This window comes from Falco peregrinus, chromosome 11 (genome assembly GCF_023634155.1).
Source record: "Falco peregrinus isolate bFalPer1 chromosome 11, bFalPer1.pri, whole genome shotgun sequence".
Lineage (NCBI taxonomy): Eukaryota > Metazoa > Chordata > Aves > Falconiformes > Falconidae > Falco > Falco peregrinus.
The window spans coordinates 1,541,619-1,559,777 of NC_073731.1; the positions used below are offsets into that span (position 1 = coordinate 1,541,619).

The 18,159-nt window shown below is 50.2% G+C and overlaps 2 protein-coding genes across 2 annotated transcripts; one reads left to right on the top strand and one right to left on the bottom strand.

Annotated features, from left to right (window-relative positions):
* Positions 1-80: 80 nt before the first annotated feature.
* On the top strand, positions 81-13,041 carry LOC101915501 (toll-like receptor 2). Its single transcript, XM_005235036.3, has 2 exons — positions 81-5,190; positions 6,310-13,041. The coding sequence occupies exon 2, from the start codon at positions 6,311-6,313 to the stop codon at positions 8,927-8,929; it is 2,619 nt and encodes an 872-aa protein (XP_005235093.1). The 5' UTR covers positions 81-5,190; position 6,310; the 3' UTR covers positions 8,930-13,041.
* Positions 13,042-13,326: 285 nt separating this feature from the next.
* On the bottom strand, positions 13,327-16,714 carry GPR75 (G protein-coupled receptor 75). The gene has a single exon (XM_027783314.2). It carries the CDS (start codon positions 16,634-16,636, stop codon positions 15,029-15,031), a length of 1,608 nt encoding a protein of 535 aa, XP_027639115.2. The 5' UTR covers positions 16,637-16,714; the 3' UTR covers positions 13,327-15,028.
* Positions 16,715-18,159: the final 1,445 nt, after the last annotated feature.

The window sequence follows — 18,159 nt, forward strand, 5'->3', positions numbered from 1 at the left end:
ACCAACTTCAAAAAGGCAAAATAAACAAGGTCCAACTTTGAGTGAGGAGCTCACCTGCTAACTGAAGAAGTGAAACCGACACTTTGTGCTCAGGAGCCTTCAGCAGCCGCCACACTGCTAATAATTGTCCTGCTGCCATTCCTCGCTTTGTCCTGGCACAAATGGTACCTCCGTTTGATTGCTTGGAACGGTTCTCTCCTGGTACCTTACCTTACCCTTACCCCTTCAACTGTTATTTCTTCTCCCAGCCTGGGCTGCTTCCCAGGACCTTTTTTTTTTTTTTTTTTTTTTTCTATTAATGCTGTAGGGTTTATCTTAATATATTTATTTTGCTAAACATTGACGTCAGTCAGACTTGCTGTTTTGCTTCTAAGGATGCTAAGGTATGATACTAGTGATAAACAGCCAGCATTTTTGGTGGCAGAGTTGTCAATATGAGTTAGACCTCTAAGCTCCCGCTTGGCTGGATTCAGCCACGTGCACCTGAGTGGTTCCCTTGTTGGTGACAAGGACTGGGTACATCCCAGAGGCCTCTTAACAGCCAGTATCTGGCTGGAGGTCCATTTTCCGGTAGCTCGCCCACCTCACAACTAGTTAAGATTTTTGGTGCAGGCATGTGAAGTTTTAGTCTGCTGGCAACGTACATTTGTCACGTTAAGAAGGGGGGTTATTCGAACCCTTTATATTTGATCAGCCTTGTCACAGTTTCCCAAGAAAGATGAGACCCTTGTAGATCTCCATTGTATTTCTAAAATGGGAGTTTCTAAATAGCTAAGAAGAAAAGTTTGCAAACCAGTGGTTTGTAGCCAGCACACCCTCGCCTATTTTCTTCCCTGGGAATACCGTGGGGCTGGCAGCAAGCCATTTCGGCGCTGTTACCAGGTGCGACACCGCTGGCTTGTTTTCTGGCTGCGTTGCTCCAAAGGACACACGCTCAGCGTGAGGGCCGCTTGTGCAAGCCCGCTATGGTTCCTCTTCGCTAAAGCTATTGTGCAAATAGAAAGTTTCTTAACTGCTGTCAGACGGAAATCCGCCAACCATTTGGCATATGACTAGTTGAATGCTACCCAAAATAACCAAGTGAGGCTGCTAGACTGTCGCAATAGAACCCATTTTACTGTCTCCTATGGCAGAAAACCAGAACAGCAGCAGCAGGATGATACAGCATTTAAATTTAAAGTCATTGTTCCCGATCATGTTCTTACCTCTGATATGGCTTTGTGATGTGGCGGAGGAAGCAAAAAGGGGGAAGAGGCTTCTATCCAGGTTTTCCCCCCCCAGTCTTCCTGTTGAAGCATGAGATAAATGAGCAAAAAAGTTGCTTAAGGTTTGATCCTGTATTTAGCCAGTAGCTTTTAGAAAAGAGAAGACATTAGGAGCATTGTTCTCTGGAGTTTGGATCTTTAACTTCAGTTTCCCTAAAGTTCTTGTGCTTGCCAGAACAGTCAGCTGGCACAATCTCCTCACTAAGCATCTAGGTGGTATGAAGCTGGACCCCACACTGCCCAAAATTTGAGCAACTTGTTGCATAAGCTGCAAAGCTTTGGGAAGGGCTCCACACCTCGCTACCTGCCCTGCTGCCAAAGAGCGCTTCAGCGGCAGCTCCTCCAGCGGCACTGGCAGCCCTTCGCTGCCTTAATCCCAGTCCTGCGCTGCCAGGGGTGTCGCTCAGGGCTGCGCAGTGAAGGCGCATCCCAAGGCAACATCTGATCAGAAAAAAATAACAAACCTGTGGAGCCTTCGCCTCCCTAAGCCGTCTTTGCAAGGGGCTGGCTGAATCGCCTCATTAAGGTGCTGGCAGTAGGTGGAATCCATTGTGATAAGTTTTTATTTTTAATGGAGGCTGCCCCGAGGGAGGGTGGTACGGCTGCAGTGCTCACGCTGGGACTAGCTCGGGGGCACCGGGAGCCCTGCTGCAGAACGTGGACGGGTGGCATGGGTCGGGACGATGCCGGGCTCCCTCATGTTAAAGGGAAGGGAGATCACTAAACGCGCCCACACACCCCTCACTTGTGGGCATTATATCAGAGGAAAATAACAGTTACTTCACAGAGTGTAAAGGTTTCCACTTCCCCACGCAGGAAGGAAGTCCGCAGTGACACGGGGCAGCACAACCTCTTTGACTAAGCAGCCACAGCACCTCGATGCGCTGCTGATGCCAACTGTGCCACACTGTGAGCTAACCACACTGTTGCCAAACCCACGAAATCCATACATGGTTCTCCACATTCCTCAGCCTCTACTTCCCCTTGCACAGGAAGCAAGATGCTCTAGGATGTTCCCACCCTGCGTGAGCATACAGCTCCACACAGAGATGAAGAACATGCTTTTCTCTTCCACCCTCTCCCACCCCTCCCTGACCAGCAGTTGACTTGGGAAAGAAGCACCGAGGCGTGGGTGAGGGGAGCAGGGAAGATGCGTGCGAAAAACCCACAGGGCATGACAGACCATGAGTTGACACTGCTGGAAATAACTAACTGCAATATAATTTTAGGTTCTAACACATTTGAATCTAGAAGCAACGTACAACTTGCTGCTTCAGCCCTCTCCCAGACAAGCCCTGAGGGGCAGGAACCCATCAGTACCAAACCTGGGGAAAACCAAGGCCCTGGTATGCGGAAAGCACAAAGCAGAACGGGAAGGCAGCAGGTTTCTGCGCTGGTCTGCTTAAGATTTACACCTGAGATACTACCGTGGGTTTGCTCCTCAGCCTAAGAGGTACAGCTGCTCCCATGCTCATTTAAGAATCAGCAACGTGGAAAATAATGCGGATGGCAGACAGCAAATCTGCAGCGATGGTACTGATATCATCTGCAATTAGTCAAAGGGAATTTCATCAAAGAAAAGTAGGTGTGGGAAGGTGAAATGCGCGACTTCTGCAAGGTACTTCCTTCTCTGAGAAGAGTTCGAAGAATGAGATGGTTTATGTCCCCAAGGACAGGATTTATCCACACAGAAAGAGCAGAGACGTCACAAGCATTTAGCAACCCCCCCCGACCTGCCTGCACGGGAAAACTCCCTCATGGGCCCCTCCGACACAGCCCAAACCCGTGCAAGAGCGGCACTGCTGCCCCAGCGCCACAGAGGGCCATCACCATTTGGGTCACGTCGTTATTGCTGTGTCTGTCCTTGCATTTCCACTCAAAGGCACTGCTCAACTATTGCAGCTGTTTGACTTCAGAAAAAAGGGATTCATTCTAGAGCTCATTTTTAATTGTCACTTAAATCACAGATTATTAATTAGCTGCAAGACTGGATCAAAAAGTAGAGGGAATATTTATGTAAGACGCCTGCACAGCTGATAGGCCTGGCTGAGAGGAGCCAGTGGCTCAGCACGCGAGGCCAGGCAGGCCCTGGGAAGCCTCATGTAGCTGAAGGGGTGAAATAAGACCATCAGGCTCAGAAAGATTTTCTCAAGTGGTAAAGCAATGTGGAGGATTATTCCCTCTGCCTGCGCAGAGGCAGACAAGTGCATTTCCTGTTCATAAACACCTGATTTGTATAGCGAAATGGATGTGACTTGCAGTTTTCATCCAGCACCCAAATCTGAGCCCACCTGGGTAAGAGAAGCTCCTCTGAGGGCCGGTGCTCATCCCCCCTGGAGCTGAGCAGGTCTTGCACGGGTTCGGTTCTGCTCCCTTAAATTGCACTTCCAGCACAAACCCACATGCCCTGCAGAGAGGCAGTGAGCAAGTGGAAGGGGATCTGTTTCAGAAGGAAATCTGCCTGTGCCTTCCTACTTGCTCACACACGCCTCTCTCACGTGCCGCTTCTCCTCCACAATTCCCAGAATAAGAGGTTGCCTTCAAGAAAAATACAGGCATACGCAGAACGCACATTGAATAAAACAAATGTCAGAATAATGCCAGCACAGCATGTCGGTAGACAAACCATTTTTGTACTGAAAAATGCTTTTTTTTCACTTTATCTCTTCCAGCTGCTGTTTCCTCTGAGAGCCAGCCGAGGAGATGTGGTTTGACAGGCCCTGTGCTAGAACACTGCTGCGCTGTCTCCCCAGAGCAGGAGCCGAGGCCGAGGAGCAGCACAGCTGTATTTAGTGAAGGATGGAATACTCGGGGAGAGACGGCTGCCTACGGGGACTCACCCCGAGCTGAAAGCAGGAGCAAGAATCTTTCCGGATATGTCCAAAATGCTTTTAATTTCCTGTCTCTTCCACTAAACAAGTCAGGATCTGTCTGAAAAACTGATGACTTCAGGGCAATTCCCAGAACCTGCTGTGGCAGGACAGTGTCTGGTCAGGCTAGGAAGGGAGCACAAACAACCTTGGGGTTTTCCAGCCCCCCAGGACAGGACAGCAGAGCCTCTGGGCTACTGCAAGAGTTTCCAGTCACTGGCAGTTACAAAAGAGTTGAGGGGGGGACGGGGCAGGGAATAAAAATCCATAGTGGAAAAAGCAGAGTGGATAGCAGAGCTCTACTCCTTGTGCAATCTGCTGACTCCCCTTCTGCTGGCATCCTGAATCGAACCAGCTGCAAAGAGCCCATCTTTCCAGGCAGCACTACAAACACTGAGGAAATCTCCTGTTATTTCCCCCCGCTTAGTTCAAAGCACACGAAAGGTACGATCGCTCACTGCAGGAGCACTTGCAGCACGTGAGACCTCGTATTCACACATAAGGGAGCCCAACACAAAACCCTCCCCACCTGAGGAAACACCCGGCAAGACATCGCGTTACAGGAGGAAAAAAAAAAAAAAAAAAAAGGTTTTATAACCCTGTGGTCACGCCTGGCGCCTCCAGAGCTTCCCCGCGACGTTTGGGCAGGAGCGAAGCAGCGGGTGCCTTGGGACACCACCATTCACAGCGTCTCGGCGTTAAAACAAGCAACTTCCATCTTCGACTCCCCCCTCAGTAACAGGCTCGGCAGCTCCTGGTGCTGGTACAACGGGGGAAAACTTTACGGGTTTCACCGGGGAAAAGCGTCTCTGGCACAAGCCCCCTCCACCAGCTCCGCAAAGGGCAGCGGGGCGGGATGAAACGAATGTTGGAGTAACGCCAGCGCAGCACGCTGGTAGGATAACCGCCACGGGCAGGATAACCGCTGCGTGCTCCGGCGGGGCCGGGCAGGTCGTGGGGTGCCCCAGCCCACCCCGCTCCTGGTGCTATAAAAGGTGGCAGCAGGAGGAACCGGTGGGACAGCAGTGCTGAGGAGGAGAGTGGGGAAAAGCAGGGTAAGAGGGACGGGGAGGCTCGCCGGGAGCATAAGCGAGCTCTTAGCTGCCTTCCAGCTTTAAATCTGCAACGCTTTTAACACCCCGAGGGGTTGCTGACCCCTGTGGTGCATCAGCTCCCGGTTATTCCGGCTGGGCGTGAGGCGCGAGCGAGGGGCACGGGGTGGCCTGGTGGGGTCCTGCCGGCAGCGGCGGGGCCAGGGGACAGAGCTGGGGAGCTGCCGAGGTCCCTTCACTTAAACTCGATGGTCCCAGTCCGGTGGGCAGCAGCGGGGACTAGGTAACAGCAGGCTCCTCACCTGAAGGTCCGCGCCTGAATTTTCAGGTAATCAATAGAAGACGTGGAGCAGCGGTGTCGGGAAACCAGAGATCCAGGCGCGGCGCAGGAGCAGAGCTGGGCAGTGACGCTGCCGGGCAGTGGGAAGCCTCCGCTGACGCGGGATGCGCGAGCAGTGACCTCTCCTGGTGCAGGCTGCCTCGTACAAGCCTCTGGTACCCTACTTCAGGGCAAACCTACTCTCTTTACTCCGACAGGTAAGGCTAAATAAATGGTCACTGGCAAATTCTTGGCAGAGGGCAAACCACCAAGAGGACGGATCACAAGAAGACGCGCGGCCACACAGTTGCACGTGGCAGGGTCACTCTTGAATATGCGACTTCAGTGGCTGAGCAGGTTTGGATGGGTCAGAGCTGCCCGGCCGCGCTGCACCGGGGTGAGAACGCAAAGCCTGAGTCCCAGGCTGTGGTTACAAAGTGCATTTCAGATTATGTAACGGCAAGATACTATTGCAAAAGCTGCTCGCTACCTGACGGGGTTAGGGGAGAATAAAAATAAATAATAATAAAAAAGAGAATCATTCAGGCTGTACCTGCAACGATCTGAAATGAATAACACTCTCCTTCAAATTGTTACCTGACACCATCTTTCGGCACTGCCTCTTAAAAATAATAATGAAGCAAGGTGTATTTTTTTAATGTAGATAAAAAGGGATTTGTAGATATGACTAATGAAACAATTTCTGTATTTGCAAGCAAACTAGGGTTTCTTTTTTTTTAAAGGGCATTCACTAACACAGAACAAATTATAATGATGGATTTACTTTTTTTTTTTTTCTCCAGGATGAGGATTGTTATTGGAAGCCTTCATTTCTACTTCACCTCTTTCTTACTGAGTGGAGCAAATGGATTCCTAACCCTGAGAACACCTACAGCCTATGCCTTCCCGGTTTATAACTACTCCTATTTAAACCTCTCTTCTGTATCAGAAGCACAAGCTCCAAAAGCGGCAAAAGCTCTCAATTTCTCACATAATGTAATTGAAAAAATAACCAAGAGAGACTTGGAAGGTTTTGACACGCTGGAAGTTTTAGACCTTTCCTACAATCAGATTAAGGACATTGAACCCGGTGCCTTTGAGGGCCTGCTCAGCCTTGTTTCTGTGGATTTATCATTTAACGATCAGAGACTTGAATCGCGTCTTCCACCCCATCTGAAGCTCCTACCCACCAGCAAAGCCTCAGGGTCTTTGCAGCTTTACACAAACTCTGACAAACCCTCAGAGGCTGCTCTGCAGCCTCCTGCATCTGCCGGGGGGCTGCCGGCGCCCGGAGGCCCACCCGTCCTGCCAAACGGTAACCTGAGGCTCAGGCGAAGCGCAGGGAACCTGCTCCGAAGAGCAGAGAAAAATGTTACAGTCTCTCCAACGGCCACGGTAAGGCCTGGTTTCTGCGGAGAGCCAATAAATGGGACACTGGATCTGTCACACAGCAAGCTCTCTGAGGAAGAGCTGATGTTAATGCTGGATCCAGATCTCTGCCAAGCTCAGCTGGACCGTATTTTGGAGCTTGACATTAGTCACAGTGAGCTGCAAATGGACCTTCTGTCACTGTTCATGCTGTTTCTGCCAATGAAAAACGTGCGGTCCGTTGATGTGAGTTACAACAAATTAACAATTAACATTCTAGATGTTGAGGCGATCTGCAGCTTCCCATTCAGCAAGCTTTTGTTTTTAAATTTTAGCAACAATCCCATAAACAGCCTGGATACGCTGTGCCTCCCTCCAACCATCAAGATAATTGATTTGTCCTTCACCAACATAAGTAAAATACCCCAGAATTTTGCTAAAAAAATGCCTCACTTAGAAAACATGTATGTTCAAGGAAATCACTTCATATATACTGTGCATCCAGCGATCACCAATGCAGTTCCACAGCCCTGCCCCGGAACCGTACATATTAATGCCATTTCCTTTGTCAGAAACCAGGCTGGCACACCCATTGAAAGCCTCCCGAAGAAAGCGAAACACCTGAAAATGTCCAACTGCTCCATTGTAGAACTGCCAGAGTGGTTTGCCAGCACAATGGAAGAATTACTATTTTTGGATCTCAGCAGCAACAGGATTTCTGTGCTTCCTGACTTACCCACCTCCCTGCAGCACCTCGACGTAAGCAACAGCGATATTAAAATAATACCCCCTAGTTTTAAATCCGTCTCCAACTTAACAATACTTAACATTCAAAATAATAAAATTACGGATATGCATCCAGAGTATTTCCCACCGACTTTAACAAAATGTGATATTAGTAAAAATAAGTTGAACACATTATCATTAAGTGACGCCCTGGAGAAACTCAAGTATCTTAATGTTTCTGGAAACCTCATCGCCAGGCTGGAACCTGCCAGCCACCTTTCCGCGCTCACTAACCTGGACAGTAGTCACAACCTCATCTCAGAATTGCCTGATCACTTTGGGAAATCTCTTTCAACGCTGAAATATTTTAATTTATCAGGGAATAAGATCTCCTTTCTACAGCGTGGCTCTCTCCCAGCTTCTCTGATCGAGTTAGACATCAGTGACAATGCCATTACTACCATAGGGGAGGGCACTTTTGGCCAGTTAACGAGCCTGAGTGTGCTGACTGTTCAAGGTAAGCATTTTTTTTGTAACTGTGACTTGTACTGGTTCGTGAACGTCTACCTCCACAAGCCCCATTTGCAGATAAATGGCAGAGGGCATCTCAGGTGCAGCTTTCCACCAGACAGGAGGGGCTCGTCAGTGGAGAGCAGTAACCTCACGCTTCTGCGCTGCTCCCTGGGCATCCAGATGGCCGTTACCGCCTGCGTTGCCACCCTGGTCGTTTTGGTGGTAACAGGCTTATGCTGGCGGTTCGACGGGCTTTGGTACCTGAGAATGGGCTGGTACTGGTGTATGGCGAAGAGGAAGCAGTACGAGAAGAGGCCAGAAAACAAGCCCTTTGATGCCTTCATTTCATACAGTGAACACGATGCAAACTGGACCAAAGAGAATCTGCTGGGTAAACTGGAAGCTGACGGATTCAAGATATGTTACCACGAGAGGGATTTCAAGCCGGGGCATCCTGTACTCGGTAACATTTTTTACTGCATAGAGAACAGCCATAAAGTCCTTTTTGTTCTCTCTCCCAGTTTTGTAAACAGCTGCTGGTGTCAGTATGAGCTGTATTTTGCTGAACACCGGGTCCTGAATGAAAATCAGGACTCCCTCATCATGGTCGTGCTGGACGACCTCCCGCCCAACAGCGTGCCGCAGAAGTTCAGCAAACTCAGGAAACTGCTGAAGAGGAAAACCTACCTGAAGTGGAGCCCTGAGGAACACAAACAGAAAATGTTCTGGCATCAGCTAACAGCTGTCTTAAAAACAACCAACGACCAACTCGTGAGAGCAGAAAACGGATCCACTCAGATGTATGAGATGGAATGAAACACAAGAACATGTAAATGTTGTGCCGGGAAAGCCCGAGGTCAAATAAAAGCATTCCTGTGTTTACCTCCTGCCTTCGCTGTGTTGCAGTGGGGGTTTCTCTCAGATCAGTCCCAGGAGAGGTTACCCGTGGGTTCATAACACACGCGTTATTCTGTCTGATAAAAGAATCCATTATCCAAAGAGCTGAGCCCCCAGCACTGATAAACATCCTTTTCTTCCTGGGCGCTTCATGCTCTTCAGCTATTCACAGCGTTTCTTAAAATGCTGTGGGTGTCACCTGAAGGGAAGAACAGCTCGAGTCACGCCACATGTCCTAACTGTCTTCTTGAGACTGCTGCACTGCAAAGCAGTGCCGTTCAAAGGTAAAGCTCTAGTTCCAATTCTCAGTTCTAGTACGGCTTAAGACGGGACACACATAGCGTACACGTAAGAAAAACACAAACTATGGCAGTACACGGGTAACAGCTTCTTTCTGTGGTTTAGCGAGAAAAGATTACAGATTTACTTTACGTAGCCATCTGAGATGCAACTGCAAATCCACACTGCTCCGTGACTTGGTTTAAACAACCAGTGGAAAAGATCAGACTCAAAGATCTCTTATAATCACAGATTTAACATACACAACCAAACCATCAAAAAAGAGCCAGCCGACCGTGTTGGTCTCCACCATTAAATAATTGGTGTGAGCTTTATTGAAGTGCCGTTATCGTAAAATCTCTGAAGAATAAGCAGGAAAGTTCTGTATATTATTATTTATGTTTAGGAAAGTTTCACTTGACACAATCGCCCTGACCCATTTCGAGTGAATTCAGTGCTACCTCTGCAGAGCCCTCGTCATCACCTACTGCCTGTTAATAATTTAATTTATTCTATTTGAAAAGGAAAAAAAATAAATCAGCTGATCTGATTTTCACATTCAAGGAAAATCAACAGACCGTGATGGAAAATAAATGCCAGGTGAGAACAAATCATTTAGCATAGCACAATCTGGACTTGCCCATAAGATGAGCAAACCCAAACGACTTACCAGCAGCAGCTCAGACCCAGGAACGCGGAATGTCACTGCACAACATAGGGGACAGCACCTCTGAAATGCAGACTCTGAGAAGGAATTAGCTCTGCTGTGACAAAATGAAGAGTAGCACCAACCTTTCTGGTGCCAGAAGGGGAAACATGAGGCTACCATAGGGAGATACCCACAACACAACTTTGCCATAGTGTCTTTTGGAAAGGAGAAGGCCCAGCTGGAGCAGTATGTGATTTTCACCCTCCCCAGCCCCACCCTGCAGCACACAGCACGTTTGGCTCTGGCGACCAAGGTTCAGGGACGGCTCTTGCGATGAACGGAAGCGTTTCCCTGATATTAAACATAACCCCATTTTCAGCAGGAATTGACAACACCCCGTTGTCAGCATTTAATCGCACATAACAAATGACAGCTTTAAGTCAATTTGCCAGTACTGACTGAACTTAAGGATACTGCGCGTGGTGTATCCATGAAGCGCAGTGCTTGAGGTTGATTTGAATAGCTCTTTGGTTATTGCCAAAGAAACCTGCGTCAATTGCACTGCAGGGTAGAATCAGGGCTCACAAACCCGAGGCGCTTTGAACTGCCTCTTCATCCTTTGTCCCATGGTGCTGACTCTCTCCAGTTTTCCACCAGCACGAATTAGGAGGAGGAGAGCAGGACTTGCCCTCCTCTACCATCTGCATTTAGGGAGAGCTCTCTTTGCACCCTGTGCAAAGCCACCTCTCCGCAGTTAGCGCAAGGAGTCATGCACTGTTGTGGAAAAAGAATTATTTTCCTGTTCTCTAAACTGCTGTCAGCCTGTCAGCCAGCTACGTGGTGAAAGAGAGAGCTGGGGCCTTTTTTCCTGCTACGTGCAGCTCGAGCAGAATTGCTTACCAGCGCTGAGTGGAAGAACCACTTATGTAATCCTCCACCCACCCGTGGCATCGGTGCAAATACACTCCTCTTAAATACTTAAAAAAAAAATAAAAATCAGAAAAATAAATAATTCAAAACAGATAGAAGACAAACCTAGAAAACACCCGCAGGACTCCACCTTAATCGCTGCAAGTCTATTCTATTATTTTAAGACACTGTCCCCCCTGCCTTCTCCTTGTTTCCACCGTGAGCGCCTCGTGCTGCTCTCCATAGCCCTGCTTCACTACCTCGTGCAGGAAGGTGAAGAGATCGCAGTTCAGGAGTCCCTTTACTTTTCATTCCCAGTGCTGCAGGCAGAAGGGTGATGGAGATTACAAGGGGAATAACTTTCAGTGTTTTCCTAACAAGCGACAAATTACGTACCTGACCGATACATACCACAAACCCCCGCGAAACCATCAGGCGCTGACCGTTCTTGACTGTTGTCTGTCCAGTTTTTGCATCTCGCCCTCCCCAGCTTGCTGAAGCCTTACTGTGACGGCGGACTGGCTCTGAGACTTACCAGAAAATGCACGCAGAAATCTCTCTAGTCTAAAAAGTTCTGAGGTGATGTCCAACTGTTGAATGTTCTCCAGCAACTTTCTGAGATCATATAGATCTTGTTTAAAGTTATTTAGCAAAAGCAGCTTTCAGGTTTTATGCATAAAGGATAGAAAATACAATACCGCAGGCCACCAGCTGAAAAAGTCAGCCCTTACCACCATAAAGCAAGACCTAGGACTTGAAAAGACTGTGAATTATAAAAGCTTTTTTCACATCAACAACCACAAGTCACTTGTTAGTGGGATCAGCCCCAAGTAATGAATCCGCTGTTTTTATAATAAACTTCTTTATGCTTTCTTTGAGGCCACTCCTTGTTTCGTGAGATACCCCGGTCAAACTCTTAGTAGTACACCTAACACTGCAAACACAGATTTTTCAGTAATTAAGCAAAACCAGTCCTCGGGCTGAGTATCGTGACAGCAGTCAACACCAGCAACTTCAAAAGCAGCTGAGAAGCACGCTGAAAACAGGTTGGAAAATGTATTCCACCACGATGGGTTCATCCTAACCCCCGAAATCAAAGATTACTTTAATTCCCGGAGTACAAAATTTTACACGTATTCCAAAATGTGTTGTCATTAACTGTCTGGCTCCAGATACTTGTATTACCCACGGTGAATGGCTGTCACACCTTCCCAGTTTTTCCTAAACACTTCTGCAGCGATGAGGTCCGCAGCGTGTTAACGGACAGCAAGGGAAGTGCAGCACTTCACAAGTCCTGGATTTGCCACCGTTCAGATGTGTGAGGTGCTCTCTTGTTCTCGTGTTACAGACTGCACAAACCTACTTTTCCCAGACCATTCAGCACTGACGTACTTCCATTGCTTACTCTCTTGCCCATCTCCTCTCCTCACCTACATTTTCCATCTCCTTCATGCAGCCCTGTTGCTTCCCCTCTCAATTAGACTGCTGCTTTTTTAACCTCACAGTCACGCTTCACTGGCTCTGGCACCCAGAGGAGTTCTGATACAACGAGGGGGCTAAAGGGAAAAAGAAAAGTTATATTCCAGAAGAGTCTAAAAAGATTATTTTCTCATATGATAATCAATTACTTCATGATTCACTTTAAAGAAATTGTACCTACATTGGTACCTATTTTCAAAATCCCACCTCTATTCACCACATCCTTAAACCTGTCCTTAACCAGTTACTCAGTACAACGGACAACCTAAATCAGGTTTTGTTCCTACTACAGATTAAAAGGCACTGCACTCTCCTACCTGACGCTACAAACACATTAACACACGGGTTGTATTACGAATACAGCCGGCACCGGGAGGTAACAGAAGAGTAATACCACAAAGCGCTTTGAAGGGTCTTCCGTTGTTTTGTCTTAGTGCTACATCACGAGGGCAGTAAAACCTCCTTCTGTCCTACAGCTGCATCCTTCTTGCTTTACTCTCACACGAGTACTCAATGCAAATTACTTTTATGAGTACGGTGCGCGGGATTTAATCTTCCACCATGTGACAAAGTTCACGTGACCCAAACGGCAAGCACAGTGGGAGTCCTGCGCACGTGCGGCAAACCCCAAAACTGCTTAATGTTAAACCCAGCCTTAATGCATATCTTCACCTCCCTGAACGTACACACAGGACCCCGTCTCGCAACCACTCCTGGGGTCCTGCCCTACACTCCTTACCATCTGAAACTGCTGAATTGCCAATTGCAGCCAATTCCTGCTAACAACATAGCGTCTGAGCCCCAATGACAGGATCCCACGTATTTTTTCCCTTCAAATCAGTACACTTCGTACTGAAGAGAAACGCAAAGACAGAAAAAGCAAACAAGACAGACCTTTTAGTTACCTTTTCCAATTACTTTAGAAAGAACTATGTTCATCGAGAAAAATATCCACACAGAGAAAAAAACATATGGAAATAATTTCAATTTTACATTTCTATTAGAAACTCGTTCACACCCATTTTATTGCAAGAAAGCTGTCTTGAATTATTCAAAATTAATCAAAATTCAAAGTGTTAAACAAAGAACAGTGTTCATAATGTAGTAAGTCTTCCAGGAAAACATTGAAAATAGTTTAGTTAAATAACCTAAACCCAACAACTTACACACAGTGATGATGTGAATGTTTGTCGTCGTTTTTTTTTCTAAAATAAGAAATCATCTTTCTGTTGCTGTAATTTTGCTAAAGATGTGGCATTTTCCTATAATGAGGCACCAAAAAGTCTGTAGCATGATTATTTCAGAGATATTAAGGCTCTGCTGAAGCCCATCGAAGCTGAAAGGTGATTGAGTGCTTATTTTGAAAAGATCTGGCCACTTAAAGCAGCAATTGTCGTGAATTTAAATGCCTCCAAATCATTCCGTTTCATATGGAATTCCCACAGCACATGACACAACACAAATGGCCAGATTTAAAAAAAAAAATAATTAACTTCTGTTATTTGCTTGCTGTGTAGACCAACACAGTCTGTAAGTAGACCGATTATTAATCTTACATCAAACTGCCATTAGACCTCTTAAAGAAAACCGCAAAAACTTGTACTCACCCTGTTATATGGTCATTCTGTTTTTAAGAACGTTAACAGCTGTCAGTTCTACCTGCCAGGAATATCACAGCCGAATCCCCCCAGTCCCCACTTTTATACAAAGTCACAGACAAAAAGAGCAACCGGCAACACGTCTCTTTGCCTAACAGTTTACGTATTAGGAAACTCCAAGCAGACTGCATTACTAACAGCGTGTCAGTTCCGTAGTATTGCCATATTCATCTTTATCCTCGAGTAAAACCTGTAATTAGGTATTGCACAGTTACTTCTATCAGAGATAAAATACTTCTCCAAATATATTATTTTGGGATACATAATGCCACCGGTCCTTAAACGTACAGCAGAAATTTATATATATATACACAGATGTGTGAGCACACACATACTTCAGAGATTTCAGCGCCACAAGATTTCTCAGAAGTCCTTCCCCAGCAGCAACAGAACAGCTGTTTGTGAAATGCCTCATCCTGCTTTAGGACGCCAAGACCAAAATCCTAGACTTCAACTAAAGATCATGGAAATTTTACTATTTACCTCAATGGAACAAGGATTTCACCTTGCGAACAGAAAGGACTTTTATTACTACTGACACTCACTGCAACGAAACGCCACTGATCCTTCTAACCTCCTGCAACAGAAAGATTTTAAACTTAAATATCGTAATACCAAGCATCCTCCCAATTCCTCCTTCTTGAAAATATGGCAACTATAGAGTTTAACAGGTAACGCTTCTGGTGCGCCCAGATTGTTGTCCGAGGGATCCTGCTACATGACATAATGAATTGCAGTTATAGCGCTTGCTTTGTTTTTTTTCCCCTGCTTGTCCAGCAGTAAGATTCAGTAACAAAACCACCCTCACGTTAACAGTTCCAAACAGAAACCTGAAATACTGCCCTTTTTAACTTGCCACGGAAAATTGGTAAAACCTCACAGAAGTATCCGAGTATTTGCTTCAAACGCAAAGAGCTGGACATTAACATCAGTGACGTTTTTCTTAATTGGCAGCAGTACCGTTATCACCGAGTTCAGGATAATAACGAACAGCAAGTAAGGGGACTCGCTGCATCAGCTAGGCCAGAACCCTCTCCCCTACGGTTACACGGAGGGCACGGGTATCTGCTTGGTGGCAGCACTGTCACAGTCCCGCCCCAAGTTGTTGCTGGTGTGATAATGCATGGCAACGTAGGACTTGGCAAAGCCCAAAGTCGAGTTCACCGGCTGTAAGCTATTTGGTGTGCTCGCTTCCTGGGAAGGGCTGCTGTTATAGATACTGTAGTAGGGCTCGATCCGCGTGTTCATGGGGGTCGAGCTGCTCTGTGCGTAGTGCTGATGCCCGACAGAAGCCTTGGGGCTCAGCACACTCTCCTTAGAGTGACTGGGGCCACAGCCCTGGTCCACAAACTTCTTCTGAGGTTTTGGAGACAACATGTATGCAGAATTAGTCTCGTGGTGGGACGACTTGTTCCTGTTGACCTCCAGGCTGCCTGTCCCCATGGCCCGAAGCCTCGTCTTCTGCTTGCAGCACAAAAAGACCAGGGCCACGTACTGCAGGCACCAGAGGACTCGTCTCCGAAGTCCTGCGCTGTTGCGGGAATATATAAAAGGGTTTAATCCGGATTTGAAAAAAATGAGGGTAAATCCGCACAGCTCGAACTGGTAGAGAACAAAGCCGCCGCTGCTGGAGAGCATGTCCTGCACCAAGGAGATGCCCAGGGGCAGGCAGCACACCAAGACAGAAAGCACGATGATGACACACGTCACCACTGCCCTGGAGTCTTTGGCCGTGGACAGGTTGACGGCCGACACCAGCTGGAGCCGGCTGGTGGTGGCCGCCAGCGGCTGGCCGAGACGCTTGGCATAGCCGTGCGCCTGGGCGCGCCGTGCCTTACCGTAGCTCTGGTTCCTGTACAGGGCAGGTGCCCTGGTGGCTGGTGGCCCTGCAAAGGACTGTGGGCGGGGGGCTTCGGTGGCCACTGCGGGCGGGCACTTCCTTGCCTGGGCATTGCGCCGCAGGGTGCGGGCTATCATGACATAGGAGACAGAAACAACAGCCACACAGCAGATGAAGTCGGTGACGTAGAGATAGAGGATGACCTTCCCCTCGCCGCTGGTGAAGCTGGACATGGGCAGGCAGAGGCGGGAGCCGCGGGTCCTGAGGGTGGCCAGGGTGGCCAGGGTGAAGCTGGTGGCCCACAGCAGCAGGGTGAGGAGGAGGGTGCAGGGGAAGGAGGCAGCGTGGTGCGGCTGCTTCCCCAGCACCATGCGCAGCCGGTGCAGGGCAATGACCGCCACCGTCTTGAGCGACATGATGATGAAGCCGGAGCTGGTGAGATGGAAGGTGAAGCAGAAGGTGCCTGGGACGCCTCGGGCCGGGTCGAAGAAGAGGACGAAGGCGAACATGGGGGCGGCCACCCCGCAGATGAAGAGGTCGCAGAAAGAGAGGTTGAGGATCATGAAGTCGAAGTTGGTCCTGAATTTGCGGAGGGCCGGGTCGAAGAAGGACAGCAGGACGATGAGGTTGCCGTAGGAGCCGAGGCAGAAGACGAGGGCCAGCAGGGAGGCGCAGGCCGCCAGGGTGGCGGCGTGGGTGCCCTCCCGCAGCTCGGCGGGGCCGCCCGCGCTGCCGTTCCCGCCCAGCGGCAGCAGCGCCGAGCCGGGGGGCCCCGCCTCGCCCCCCGCCGGCAGCCGCCCGCTCCCGTTCATCCCCCCGCCCCGGCGCGCCGAGGCCGAGCGGGGGCTCCCGCCGCCCCGCAGTACGCACGGGCCGCGCCGCCGCCGCTCCCTCAGGGCTGCCCCCGCCGTGGCGCCGCCCGCCCGCCCGCCGCCAGCCCCCGCCCCGCCGCCGCCGGGGGCAGGGCCGAGCCGCGGGCACCGGGCCCCGCGGCCCCGCACCCCTGCGCCCGCAGGGCAGCGCCCGGCCCGGCGCCCGGCGAGCGGGGGGGCCCGGCGAGCGGGGGGGCCCGGCGAGCGGGGGGGGCCCGGCGAGCGGGGGGGGCCCGGCGAGCGGGGGGGCCCGGCGAGCGGGGGGGCCCGGCGAGCGGGGGGGCCCGGCCGCCGCCCGGGGCCGTTGGGCCTTCCTTCCCCCGGCGGCCCCGCTCGCCCCCGCAGAACCGCCCGGGCCGGCGCCACCGCCGGCCCCGCCGAGCTGCCCGCCGCTGCCAGGCCCGCCGCGGAGCCGCGTCCCCAGCGCCACGCCTGCGGGCCTCGGCCGCCCCCCCCGCCGGGCAGCCTGTGCCGGCGCTGACCGCCCCTGCGGCGGGGCATTTGCCCCAGCGCAGCGCCGGGCCGTGCCCTCCGGCCCTGCCGCTTGTGCCTCGGGAGGAGAGCGCGGCCCCCCCCACACCTACGGGCCCCTCTGGGTGGCTGCAGCGCGGGGAGGGGCCCCCGAGCCCCCCGCCGGCCAGGGCCGGGCTCACCCCGAGCCTTCCCCGGCGGGCAAGGAACCGCAGCGGGGCGTCCTGCTGCGCGCCGTGCCGCACCGTGCCCTCAGCAGGACACCGAGCCGACAGCTGGGCACTCCAAGGTGACAGCCCCTCCGTGCTGACACCAACAAAACACCTGCCCCAAACCAAACCCTGCTCAGCACCAGGATTTAATGCAGTTTGGCTTCTGCACTGCACCCTTACACGGGGTAGAAACGCCCTTTCCCTTCACTCGTCTGTGCCCACAGGTGTGGGAGCCAAGGCCCAGGGTCTTCCATATCCCCATGGGGCCGGGGGCTGTGGAATCTGTATTATTTATCTGTTTACTGCCAACTACTACCAACACAAATCCAGTAGCTGCAATTTAAAGCGATGGGAGAGTGCTGGATACCTGAGCACTTAAAGGGATCGTTTTGAAATACTTAGATGGGCCTGATGATGAGGCAGCAACACCGAGTGCATGTTCCCCGAGCCAGTCTGGCTGTCACGGACAGACAGCCGAGGGACATCAGTATCACACACTGGAAATACAGTTGGAAGAGGTGAAAGCCCAGCCAGGCAAGGCAGAAGAGTGCTATGAAAATACAGCAGACCCAGTATTTCTGGGCACTCATACTGTACATTTCTACATAAATTCATTATATATGCATATATCTGTGTATCGTCCTAATAACCTTCCCCTACCCCCAGAAACCATGCAGAAGCACAGTAGTCCTTTGTAGAACCATCAAGACAGCAACAAGAGTGCGAGGTTGACATCTGAAAGCTTGTCAGCGGTACCTGCTCGTTTATTTTTCAACACAT

Coding starts and splice junctions, on each gene's coding strand:
- LOC101915501 (XM_005235036.3), top strand. CDS start 6,311: ATGAGGATTGTTATTGGAAGCCTTCATTTCTACTTCACCTCTTTCTTA.
- GPR75 (XM_027783314.2), bottom strand. CDS start 16,636: ATGAACGGGAGCGGGCGGCTGCCGGCGGGGGGCGAGGCGGGGCCCCCC.